The 13,140-nt window shown below is 38.1% G+C and overlaps 1 protein-coding gene across 1 annotated transcript in view; it reads left to right on the forward strand.

Moving 5' to 3' along the window:
• DNAH5 (dynein axonemal heavy chain 5) overlaps window positions 1-13,140 on the forward strand; it is a 292,615-nt gene that overhangs the window by 118,806 nt on the left and 160,669 nt on the right. The window contains exons 18-22 of the mRNA XM_077879556.1: window positions 989-1,154; window positions 3,813-4,052; window positions 5,569-5,759; window positions 5,847-5,931; window positions 8,948-9,081. Coding sequence (XP_077735682.1) covers window positions 989-1,154; window positions 3,813-4,052; window positions 5,569-5,759; window positions 5,847-5,931; window positions 8,948-9,081 — 816 coding nt within the window. The remainder of the gene's footprint in view (window positions 1-988; window positions 1,155-3,812; window positions 4,053-5,568; window positions 5,760-5,846; window positions 5,932-8,947; window positions 9,082-13,140) is intronic.

Genomic DNA, 13,140 nt, shown 5'->3' on the forward strand with positions numbered 1-13,140 from the left:
TTACCCAGTCTCTGACCTGCCTCTTTTTCATAATTGTCTCAAGGCTAGGGATGGAGGTTGATAGGTGAAGTTCTGAGTTGGGAGTGAAGTTCTTATTTTGTATTTTATTTGATGATAAAGGAGTTTAATAGTTTATTTCAGGACACATCAGAATGTTCCTATGTTAATTTTATCAAAATGCCATGTGCCCTGCAGCAGTGGAGTAGAGGTCAAAGTCATTGGTGATGAGGAAGTAAATGAGCCATGAAGCTGATGTTTGGAGTAGATGGTCCATGAGGACATTAGAAGAGTCTAAAAATGAGTAATGGTAGGACTTGGAAAGGAACTGGAGACTGTGACCAACTAACAGAGTCTATTATTGCATGGGCTTATTGTCCAACTAAGTGGTAAATCACTGACTGCCTACACCATCTGTCTCTATCTAAACCTGTCCATCCATCCATCCATCCATCCATCCATCCATCCATCCATCCATCCATTATCTATCTGTCTCTCTGTCTCTACAGAATCGATCACAGTGGCCCAATCATATTCGTTCATGTTTGTTAAATCTCATTCTTGAGAAACATAGAATCTCATGGGAGGGGAGAGGAATCTCTGAAATTAATTAGAGGCTGGATGTGGCTTGTTGCCAAAGGTGAGGAGAGAAGGAAGCCTAGCTAGGGCAGATTGATGTGAAATAAAGGACACTTCATGCAAAGAGAGGCTGCTAATAAACTTTCGGAGGTATTTCCCCCACTGTTTGAGAAGTTAAGTGTAATTTTGGTCTACCTGTGGGGTTCCAGTTGGTTTCCTATGTTTGATGCATTCTTTTATGGGATGCCTGCTCTGGGTTTGTGTGACTTGTGGGGCCAAACATCGTTGGAGGCTAAAATCATCTAGACACTGAATCTATGGCCTTATTACTGTTAACTGATATGGTCTCAAGAGCTAGATAAACAAATATGACACCCTGGTAATTGTTTTTTTTTTTTTTTTTTTTTGGTAGGACCTTTGTGTAAAGGGTGCTCAGATATTAAATTTTAAAAGCTCATTAGTGGAGGAAGCAGTGAATGAGCTAATAAATATGTTGCTGGATGGGGAAGTTCTATCCAAAGAAGAAAGTGACAAAGTATCTGATGCGAATAGGGCTGATTCAAAAACTGAAAGTTCAGGTAAGAAATGGGGTCATGGAAGGGTCTTATTTTTTTTAGGACATTACTGAAAACTAAAATTTCATTTTCTACATAGTGATTAATTTCACACTTCTGTAAACACTCTCCTAGGTTTATAAGGACAATTATAAATTCAAAATTATAATTCTGAGCATATTGCCATTCATCCTATTATTTTTAAAATTTTATTTAAATTCAGTTTGCCAACATAGAATATAACACTGAGTGCTCATCGCATTACATGCCCTCCTTAGTGCCCATTGCCCAGTCACCCCATCCCCCCACCCACCTTCTCTCCAGCAACCCTTTGTTTGTTTCCCAGAGTCAGGAGTCTCTCATGATTTGTCTTCCTCTCTAATTTTTCCCCACTCAGTTACCCCCCTTCCCTTATGGTCCCTTTCATTAGTTCTTATATTCCACATGTGAGTGAAACCATATGATAATTGTCTTTCTCTAATTGACTTATTTCACTCAGCATAATACCCTCCAGTACTATCCACGTCAAAGCAAATGGTGGGTATTCGTTCTTTCTGATGGCTGAGTGATATTCCATTGTATATATAGACCACATCTTCTTTATCCATTCATCTGTTGAAGGACACCTCAACCCTTTTCACAGTTTGGCCATTGTACATTGCTGCTATGAACATTGGGGTGCAGGTGTCCTGTCATTTCACTACTTCTGTATCTTTGGGGTAAATCCCCAGCAGTGCAATTGCTGGGTCGTAGGGTAGCTCTATTTTTTAACTTCTTCAGGAACCTCCACACAGTTTTCCAGAGTGGCTGCACCAGCTTGTATTCCCACCAGTAGTGCAAGATGGCTCCCCTTTCTTCACATCCTCTCCAACATTTGTTATTTCCTATCTTGTTAATTTTCACCATTCTCACTGGTGTGAGGTGGTATCTCATTGTATTTCTCTGATGGCAAGTGATGCGGAGCATTTTCTCATGTGCTTGTTGGGCACATGTATGTCTTCTCTGGTGAAATTTCTTTTCATGTCCTCTGCCCATTTCTTGACTGGATTGTTTGTTTTTTGGATGTTTAGTTTGATAAGTTCTTTATAGATCTTGGATACTAGTCCTTTATCTGATATGTTATTTGCAAATGTCTTTTCCCATTTTGTATGTTGTCTTTTAGTGTTGTTGACTGTTTCCTTTGCTGCGCAGAAGCCTTTTATTTTGATGAAGTCCCAGTAGTTCATTATTGCTTTTGTTTCCCTTGCCTTTATAGATGTGTCTTGCAAGAAGTTGCTGTGGCTGACATCAAAAAGGGTGCTGCCTGTGTTTTTCTCTTGGATTTCAATGGATTCCTGTTTCACATTTAGATATTTCATCCATTTTGAGTTTAGCTTTGTGTTTGGTGTAAGACAGTGGTCCGGTTTCATTCTTCTGCATGTGACTGTTCAATTTTCCCAACACCATTTATTGAAGAGAGTTTTTTCCCATTGGATATTCTCTCCTGCTTTGTTAAAGATGAATTGACCATATAGTTGAGGGCCCATTTCTGGGTTCCCTATACTGTTCTGATCTATGTGTTTGTTTTTGTGCCAGTACCACTTGTCTTGATGGTCATAGCTTGGTAATACAGTTTGAAGTCAGGCATTGTGATGACCGCAGCTTTGTTTTTTTTTTTTTTTTTTTAACATTCCTTTGGCTACTCAGGGTCTTTTTTTGGGATTATTTGTTCCAACTCTGTGAAGAAAGTCCATGCTATTTTGACAGGGATTGCACTGAATGTATAAATTGCTCTGGGTAGCATTGATATTTTCACAATATTTATTCTTCCAATCCTCAAGCATGGAATGTTTTCCCATCCCTTTGTGTCTTCCTTAATTTCTTTCCTAAGTGTTTTGTATTTATTAGAGTACAGATCCTTTACCTCTTTGGTTAGGTATTCCTTCCTAGGTATCTTAATGGTTTTTGGTGTAGCTATAAATGGAATTGACTCCTTAATTTCTTTTTCTTCTGTCTCATTGTTAGTGTATAGAAATGCAACTGATTTCTGTGCAAATTTTGCATCCTGCCACATTGCTGAATTGCTGTATGAGTTCTAGCAATTTTGGGGACAAGTCTTTTGGGTTCTCTATATACTGTATTATGTCATCTGCAAAGAGGGAGAGTTTGGTTTCTTTTTTTGCCAATTTGAACCTTTTATTTCTTTTTGTTGTCTGATTGCTGAGGCTAGGACTTCTAGTACTATGTTGAACAACAGTCATCCCATTATTTTCCTTATCAGTAGAGTAGGATGGATGATGGGTTGGAATTACCATTGGAGCACATCTGTCTATACTAAAGCAAAGCTTTTGTGGGACAGATGAAGACACTGAGAGGCAGAGAAGGAAAGTGCTTCTCCCAAGACTTTATGGCTATTGATGGAAGAGAGAACATCAGAACCCAGGTCCCTGAGGTCTGATCTTGCTTTTACAGCCCTAGCTCCCACCTCTCCTCCTGTTTCCTCACATTGAGGAGGAGAGGCCTCTTTTGGCCCACCTGGTACCCTAGTTTCCTCTTCCTATTCTTTGATGGGCTTGCTTTCTAGGAAATCTGATGTCTAAGTATTATTAAACTTGCATGTAATTATCTTAGTTTTTTTCTCTTTAATTGCAGTAGATGGTTCTGTTTTTTCCCATCTCTCTCAATTTTCTCATCTCCTAACAGCAAAGACAGAAGAAGGAAAATCTGACACCTTGACATCACCCTTGAGAGCCCCAGCAGGCCTCCTGCCTTTGACGACAATCCTGAGAAAGAAGAAGGAGATGGAAATGTTAGAGGAGGAGGCCTGTGGGTTGCTCTCCCATTTCAACCACCAAAACGTGGATGCACTTCTGAGAGTTACAAGGAATGCACTAGAGGCCATCCGCAGGCGTATTCATTCCTCTAATACAATGAACTTCCTGGGTAATAATTCAATACAGTTTTCCTACTGGCAGGCCAGGCATGGTTGCTGCTTGTGTGTGTGTGTGTGTGTGTATTCCTATTATTTTAAAATATTTTTAAAAACCACCATTTATTGAGAGCCTCCTTCTAAAATTATACGTTATGAACTTTGATTATTCCAGGAGTTCTATGAAGTATATCTTATTAATCCATATTCTCCAAAGCAGAACATTTCTTTACTATTTTTTGTGTCAATTTAGTACTTTCCAGCCAATTTTTTCATTCCTAATACAATCATCTTCTCCTCTGCACAGTTCAGAAAAAGGTGTTGTGTTTCCCAGATGAGCCCCCCAAATTCATCAAATCTAGAGACATTCTGAAATTAAATTTGTTTTTTCAAAGATTTTATTTATTTATTCATGAGACAGACAGAGAGAGAGAAAGGCAGAAACATAGGAGATACAGGAAGAGGGAGAAGCAGGCTCCATGTAGGGAGCCCAATGTGGGACTCGATCCTGGGACTCCAGGATCACTCCCTGAGCCTAAGGCAGACACTTAACCGCTGAGCCACCTAGGTGTCCCTGAAATTAAATTTTAAATTAAAAATTAAAATACATTATTAATCAAAATAGAAAAATAATAGAGTGATAAATCCTTTTTATTTATTTTGAATATTGGTATTTAAAGGGAAGCATCTCTATTACTTAATTAAAAGTAGATGAGTAAAAGTGGATACACCAAAGGAATTTTTTGATTGGTAGCATGGCTTACTATGTTTTGTTTCTCTTTGGAATAGAAGAATGTTCTTTTATTTAACACAGGAATGTTATTAGAACTTACCAAGCATTATATGCTGAATATTAAATCACATGTCTTTCCCAGCTTTATATATTCTAGTATTTCCAACTGTATAGAGTTATACACACACACACACACACACACACACATCTACACGTATATCTATGTCTCTACCAATACTTATATGTATATGCAACTTTAAAAGCCACTTGGATATAAATGGTGAGTTACACTTTATTTCTTCTCCACTCTAACTGCTCCCAGTTTGGATTAAACACACTGTGGTAGAAAAGGCATATGTTTTATTTGAAATTCCAAACTGGTTATTTGTTCTTTGGCTTTTTCTGACAGCTTTCTTAGTCTTCATGCCTCGCTTCCTTATTCTACATTTAACTAATTTGTTGGCATGCTGGTATATGGACAGCATTATTTTCAGTTTTTTAGATAGCGGTTTACATAATTAAGCCAGATTCTACATAGTGGGTGGCCTTTTAAGGAGGGTGTATCAGTAGATTGTATCAGCAGAAAATGTGTTGGGTCCTGCTGAACTGCTGTTGTATTGAGCAAAACATATTTCTCCATTACTTTTCATCCATTCCTCAAATATTTGTCTGATTATATACCTATTATGTATTGTTCTAAGTACCTTAATTTTTCCCCAGCTTAAAATGAAATAAACTCCATTTTATTTGTAAAAAAACAAAAAATAGTAAGGCTTCCCTCTGTTATGTTAATTCAGACAGTAAGAGTACATCCAGAATCAAGCAGAACAGCCTGCCCATTTTCCGGGCAAGCATCACTCTGGCCATTCCCAACATTGCCATGGCCCCTGCCCTGGAAGACATACAGCAGACGCTGAACAAAGCTGTGGAGTGCATAGTCCATGTCACTAAGGGGGTCAGACAATGGAGCAGTGAGCTGTTGTCCAAGGTGGGTATGGATGAAGGAATCATTTCACATGGAAGCTACTTCTTTTATGGATGGATCCAAGCTGAAAAATATCCTTTCACTTTGTAGAAAAAGATGGAGGAAAGAAAAATGACCGCTTTGCAGGATAATGACAGTGATTCTGAGATTGAAATGGAAGAAAATGAACCTCCTGGTGAGTGTTCCTTTGGTTCTTTTTAACCAGTCGTTGAAAACCAACACTGAGGGAGTTAAAATGTATTTTCCCTCCATGCAATTCTTACATCAGTGTTGATTAGAATATTAATCTGCGAGCCAGTTTTAAATGAATATAAAATAAAAATCCATGTATTTTATTATCACTATTATAAATTGTGTATCTATAGTGTATACATCACAGATGTGGCTGCCTCACTGATTTCTGGTCCAGTGTGATGATAGGAATGGGGGTATAATAAGGACTTCAGTCTCACAGTTTAAAGAAAAACTTATCACAATGAATATTTTCTGACATTTAAGAGATATTTTGTATTTTAACCCATACTGTGTCCTGTTATGCTAACATGTTGTGATGTTTGCTGTATATCCTATGGTTTTCACTTATACTCTGTAAAATTAGAGAACATATGCTATCTAAGTTGCTAATGACATTAAATGTTAACCTTGAGTCCTTCAAACTCATTCTAAGGAAAACCTGCAAAAGGCAGATCTCATTCACTTATTGTTCATTACCCCTGTGTGATAAATCAACTAACCCTGAGGAGAACTGAAGAGGTTCTGCTTTAAAACAGTCTGTTATGGGGCAGCCCCGGTGGCGCAGCAGTTAGTGCTGCCTGCAGCCCACGGCGTGATCCTGGAGACCCTGGATCGAGTCCCACGTCGGGCTCCCTGCATGGAGCCTGCTTCTCCCTCTGCGTGTGTCTCTGCCTCTGTCTCTCACTCTGTATCTCTCATGAGTAAATAAAACAAAATCTTTAAAAAAAAAACCAGTCTGTTATGGAGGAGGATAAAGATAGCTCAAAACACTTGGTCCACAACTTACAATATTATTTATTTAAGCCACAAAGACATATGTTATTATGTTAATTTCAATTTTTATGTTATGTGGAAACACTGCTTTACATCCTAGACTAGTTTATAATTCAGAATTTTCTAAGCTCAAAATATGTTCAATCATGAATTATATCTGAAATTGAGAAGAAAAAATGTTTGATGAAAAGTTGTATATATAATTTTGTTATGACAAAGAGATTTAACAAATTGCCAAAATTTATGAAATGCAGTTAAAACAGCACTTAGAGGGAAATTTATAACCTTAAACATGGATATTTAAAAAGAGGCCATACCTCAGATTAATAATTTTGTTTTTCTATCTGAAGAAAATTATCTTCAAGGTTACTGATTTTTTTTCTAGAGCCTGAAGTCTGTTGAGCTCCTCTCGTGAATTCTCATTCCATTTATGTTCTCAACCTTAGAATTTGCATTTGACTCTTTTGTATTTCTGTTTCTTTACTAGTATTCTCTATTTTGTGACATGACCCTCACACTTTCCTTTAATTCTTTAGATCCGGTTTTCAGCGGTTCTCTGAACATATTTATAACAGCTGATATAAATTTGGTCTAGTAATTCCAATAGTTGGGTTTTCTCATGTGCAGTTTCTATTGACTACTGTTGGTGTTGTGTATGGGCACTGGTTTCCTCCTGTACCTTTGCATAACTCATCATTTTAATTTTTGTTGAAAACTTGATATTTATTTATAAAGATTTTATTTATTTATGAGAGAGAGAGCGAGAGAGCGAGAGAGCATGAGCAGGGGGAGGGGCAGTGGGAGAGGAAGAAGCAATGGGGCTCGATCCCAGGACTCTGAGATCATGACCTAAGCCCAAGTCAGATGCTTCATGTATCAAGCCACCCAGGTGCCCTGAAAACTTGATATTTTAAAGAATATAATGTGGCAGCCCTGAAAATCTGCTTGTCTTCTCCCCAGAGTCTGTTGTTTCTGTTTCATTATTGACTTTATTGACTTTCCTGGACTAATTCCGGAAAATTTGCCTTTCTTGTGGAGTGCACCACTGTAGTTTTTGGTTGGATAGTTTGAAGGTCAGCTAATGATTGCACAGAGATTTCCTTAATCCTTTGAACGGATAAGTCTTACACCCTTTGCCTAGGGATGGTGTGTGTGCTGGAGCACTCTGAGAACTCAGGAAATTTTCAGTCCTGCCATAGCTTTTATTCACTTAATTGTTCAAGGCTCAAGTCAAAGATTGGGGCATTTTAGGTCTTTCCTGGGCATATGGATAGCTCTGTACAGATGCATGACTTTCTAGAACTCCAGGGGATACAATGCCCTCTGTGGATATCTCATTCCCCAGATCTTTAATTTTTTGGTCAACCTCTTGTTTGCCTCAAGTAATATCATTGTCTCAGTCATCTGTGAAATTAATTGTAGTTGATAGTTTTTTTTTTTTTTTTTTTTTTTACAAATGCCTTGGTGATAGAGATTTTATTTTTCTCAGTGAGTTCTGAGTCAGGTGAAGTAACAATAAACTCTGGGGCTTTTCCAGAGAACTTCCTGATGCATCAAGTAGTGACAATTTTCTGAGCCTTCTTGAGGAGCTCTAAATGCACTCTGGCCTCTCTGGTGATGGCTAGGCTGTGGCTGTGTTTCTGAAAGCCACCATGTTGTCAGTGAGGGGGCAGTGGGCCTTTGGAAGTTAAAAACACCTCAAACTCACTCTTGTTACTAAGATTTTAGCATTTTTTTCTTTTAAAGATTTTTATTTATTCATGAGAGACACACAGAGAGAGAGAGACAGAGAGACAGAGACAGAGGCAGAGACACAGGCAGAGGGAGAAGCGGGCTCCATGCAGGGAGCCTGACGTGGGACTCAATCCCAGGTCTCCAGGATCAGGCCCTGGGCTGAAGGTGGCGCTAAACTGCTGAGCCACCCGGGCTGCCCTTAGCATTTTTTTCTTGAATAAAGGAGTACTGCTTGGCTTGTTGCAAGCTTTGGTTCATGTCCAGAGTCCTGAAAAAATTGATGGTGACAAATTTTCCCTATTTTCAATTGCTTTTACAAAGAAGCAGACTGTCGGAGGTCCTTACTTTACAGACATGTCTTCCTTACAGAAATCCCCTCATCTTTTTAAAGCATGTTCCCTATGCTGTTGATATAAACTTTTCTCTTTCTCCTTTGTTTTTACTTTTAGATACCTTTGAGATAGCATCTGTAAACTTACCTATTCCTGTACAGATCAGGAACTATTATAAGAATGTGTCTGACAACAAAGAGATTGTAAAATTAGTCTCCGTGCTTAGCACAATCATCAACTCCACTAAAAAGGTATGCCAAGAGGATTTGTCACGAGGTTTGCCATATTTGCTCCACAATATGTACCTGCGTGAGGATGAATGTCACAAGCTTGTCCTACTCATAGCCTGGGTCTTTCTGTGCCTTCACTGAGGAGCTGTGGATTCTGGAATGTGCTCAGCAAATGTTTAACTAAAGACTTTTCTTCCTAGATTACAAGGGGACAAATAACTGTTATTCCTATGTTTTATATTTTGTTCTAATGCTTTAAACCTACGTATTTACCGATTTAATACAAATAAACCCAATCATTAAAAAAATTGATATGTTTCTTTTTTTAAAAAAGATTTTATTTATTTATTTGACAGAGAGAGAGAAAGAGAGTGAGCACAAGCAGAGGGAGCAGCAGAAAAAGAGGGAGGAGCAGTCTCCTCACTGAGCAGGGAGCCCAATGCAGGGCTCCATCCCAGGACCCGGGGATCATGACCTGAGCTGAAGGCAGATGCTTAACTGACTGAGCCATCCAGGTGCCCCAGAATTTGATATGTTTCAAAGCACAAGTCAGACTGCTACCAGTACTGGCTAGTATCGTTTGAAAGAGAATAAGATTTATACTCAGTTTTTCATATTTGTGTAGTCAGGTAAATCTCATAAACTATCAGATAAAATTTCTGTGTATTGCCACATGGAAATAAGGTAATACAAAGGACAGAGCAAATAGTAATAGTGTAAATTCCAGTTAACTTTTCTTCCAGCCTGTTCTCTCAGCTCCCCTTTTTATTGTTCAGGCAAATCGGTTCTTGTCAGAAGGATTCAAAACCCTGACATTAATTTCTACTTAAAAACAATCTAGGGATCCCTGGGTGGCGCAGCGGTTTGGCGCCTGCCTTTGGCCCAGGGCGCGATCCTGGAGACCCGGGATCGAATCCCACGTCGGGCTCCCGGTGCGTGGAGCCTGCTTCTCCCTCTGCCTATGTCTCTGCCTCTCTCTCTCCCTCTATATGACTATCATAAATAAATTAAAAAAAATAAAAACAATCTATATTCACATTGTCCCTAAGACCTGTTGACTCTAAAAATGTCTCCAAGTGTTGAGGGAATAGTTGTCACTCAGCAAATACATCTTTTCTGTTAGTCAGTTCTGATAGAGTGAACTTCATTTGTCTGAAAACATTTTGGAAAGCTGCCATTGCTCTAACCATGTGAAGAAATATTATTAAGTTTAATTTTAACGTGTTCCTAAGGGAACTGGAAGCTTTTGCATTTATGCATTTTCAATTTTCTTTTCTTAATATGTTGAAGGTCCTATATTTAATTTTATCGTAGGGACAGTGTTCACATAATTCAATATAACAAATATTTATCTAATGCTTAGTTTATCAAGCTCCATGTAAATGATAAATGTAAGTATTCAATGAGGATAATAAACATTCAGATATATTTTCAAATGTTGCAGTAATCATGGAAAATACAATAAAATAAATCAATAATGAAGCTCCTTACTTTCTCTGAATATAAGTAGCCACAATCATGAAAATCAAAGGGTAAGACATAGTAGTTGAAATTAGCATACTGCTGGCAACACAGTGCTTATCTGTGTTATTTTGTTGCATTTGCTTTTATATCATATGAAGGAAATGTGCAAATCTTAGGCACTTAGAATAACTGGAAGTACTTTTCCTGGATTGACGAGATGGACAGATTGTTTCTGGAAGAATAAATACACACTTAGTCATCATATTAGACATGGCCAGCCCTCCACAGCCCAGGACCCTTCTGAGTGATTCTGCCTCAACCACGGAAAATCCTATGATCCTGTCCTTTCCTTCTTGCCATAGCTGATTGGATCAGAATGTAAGCCTGACCTGCATTTGGCAGATCCACAGGCTAGCCATCAATTTACAACATTGCCTGCTTGGAAAGATGAGCTGGACCGAACCATCTAAATAACCTTGGCAGTAAAAATGACTTAAGCAGAAGAGCTCTACACATGCAGTTCAGGCAGTTCTTCCTTGAAGCTCTAGGCTACCTTCACTTAAAAAATACCCAATTTGATAAAGAGTGACACTGTCAGAAAAGATAAATGAGAGTCTAAAACTTAGTCACCTCGGTGTTTTCTTGATATTATAAACTCTGGGATGTTGAAAGAACTCAGAATTCTGGAATTTCTACCAGATTCAGACGTCTTTGATAATCTGTGATTCATCCTCCAAGACATTGTACTCTTGTGAATGTCTACATGCTGTTGCAATTCATTCTGGGTATGCATGTCAACATCTCAGCCCGTGGCAGGGGATCAGTTTGGTTGGGATAAGTAGTGGCAGGCTTAGCTTTGCACATTTTAATGAGTGGGAAGTCTCAATAGCTATTAAACCTGAAGCTAGGGGGTACATTTTTAGCTGTGTGTGGAGTATTGGGGTAAAGCTGCTTGCTTTGGTGCGAGTTGGTGTAATTAAGTGATTGGGCCATTTAGAATGTTGTTTGTATTGCTCTATTTTTTCAAGTAATGGCATTTTAAATGCTATCTCACTTAAAAATTTTTTTTCTCATGTAGGTGTAACTCTGAAATTTAAGCCAATAGAAAAAGTTGATTCTCAACAGATATAAACATTAGAAGTGAGGAGTCAAATCTTTAATTATTTGTAGATGATAATGATTTTCTGTCATGTAAAACTGAGAGGCTAATCTGAAAAAAAAATATGACCCAACAAGAGTTCAATTAGTTGTTAGTTGAAAGATAATTATAGGCATTTTTACTGTAATGCAAAAAACATATTCCTGAAAGTCTTGTTTTGCAAAGTTGCATATTTAACATAACATGGATTATGAGAAAAGCAGGTTTGAGGCAGACCGTCAAAACCTAGAAAATTGGGACACCTGGGTGGCTCAGTGGTTAAGTGTCTGCCTTTAGCCCAGGGCATGATCCTGGAGTCCTGGGATCGACTCCCATATTGGGCTCCCTGCATGGAGCCTGCTTCTCCCTCTGCCTGTGTCTCTGTTTCCCTCTTTCTCTCTCTGTGTCTCTCATGAATAAATAAATAAAATCTAAAAAAAAAAACCTAGAAAAATTTGTTAACCAGATTAGTTACAAAAACAATGACAATCATGGTAAAATACTAACCCATTTAATAATGGTATAGTAAGTAAAGAGCTTTATTATCAAAAGGTGAAAGAAACTTGGTAAAAGATGAGTGTCAGAAACAGTTTAAACTGCTGAGTTATGGAAACAAGGATAAAATATAGAAAGGTCAGGTTGGACTGTGCAAAGAACATTCTTAAAACAAAGTGGTGACTAAATACGCCCCCAAGGAAAAAGTGGAAGGACTGTGGCACACGAGATTGTGCCCCTCCATGGCTGGCTGTTTTAGCTGGTACAGAACAAAGTGCTGGGAAAAATAGCATTTGATGTGACCTCCTCATCATTTTGACATTAGTTACCAAATGTGAGTGAGCTAGTTCATCTCACAGAAGCACACTTCATAGTAATAGGACTATTTATTAAAAAATAATTTTAAAAAACTTATATGCCATCCATAGCCAGTTATAAAAATAGAAAAAAATCTCGTTTACAATGATCATATTATTGAAAAATACTGAGGAACATATGTGATAAAGAGTGTGTGAGGTCTCTATGAAGATTCCTGTACTACTTAACAGGTAATTAAAAAAATTAGAAGATTTGGAAATGTTTACTGTGTTCTAGGATAGGAAGACTTAATATTGTACAGGTGTCAATCCTAATCCAATGGATTTATACATTTTATGTGATTTCATGTAATCTTCAATGGAATTTGATGCTGGATATATTCTGTTTGCCTCTCCAGATCTTATCTCCACCCTCTGACCTTAGGAAACAAATTAATAGATTACCATTGAGGCTTCCAATAGATTTGACCAGTGAGAGAGTCATGGGGGAGGTCTGATGCTGGATGGCAGGGAAGAGAATGACCTCAGAGTGATTTTTCCACAGCAAGCTGTGATTTTGAGCTGTGATTTCTGAATGAAAGGCCAGCTACAATCAAGAGGCTCTTGTCCAAAAGAGTCTTTCTGGACTCGTCATGGTCTCTCTTTTTCTGGTTTTCCTAGTTTCTA

This window comes from Canis aureus, chromosome 31 (genome assembly GCF_053574225.1).
Source record: "Canis aureus isolate CA01 chromosome 31, VMU_Caureus_v.1.0, whole genome shotgun sequence".
Taxonomy (NCBI): domain Eukaryota; kingdom Metazoa; phylum Chordata; class Mammalia; order Carnivora; family Canidae; genus Canis; species Canis aureus.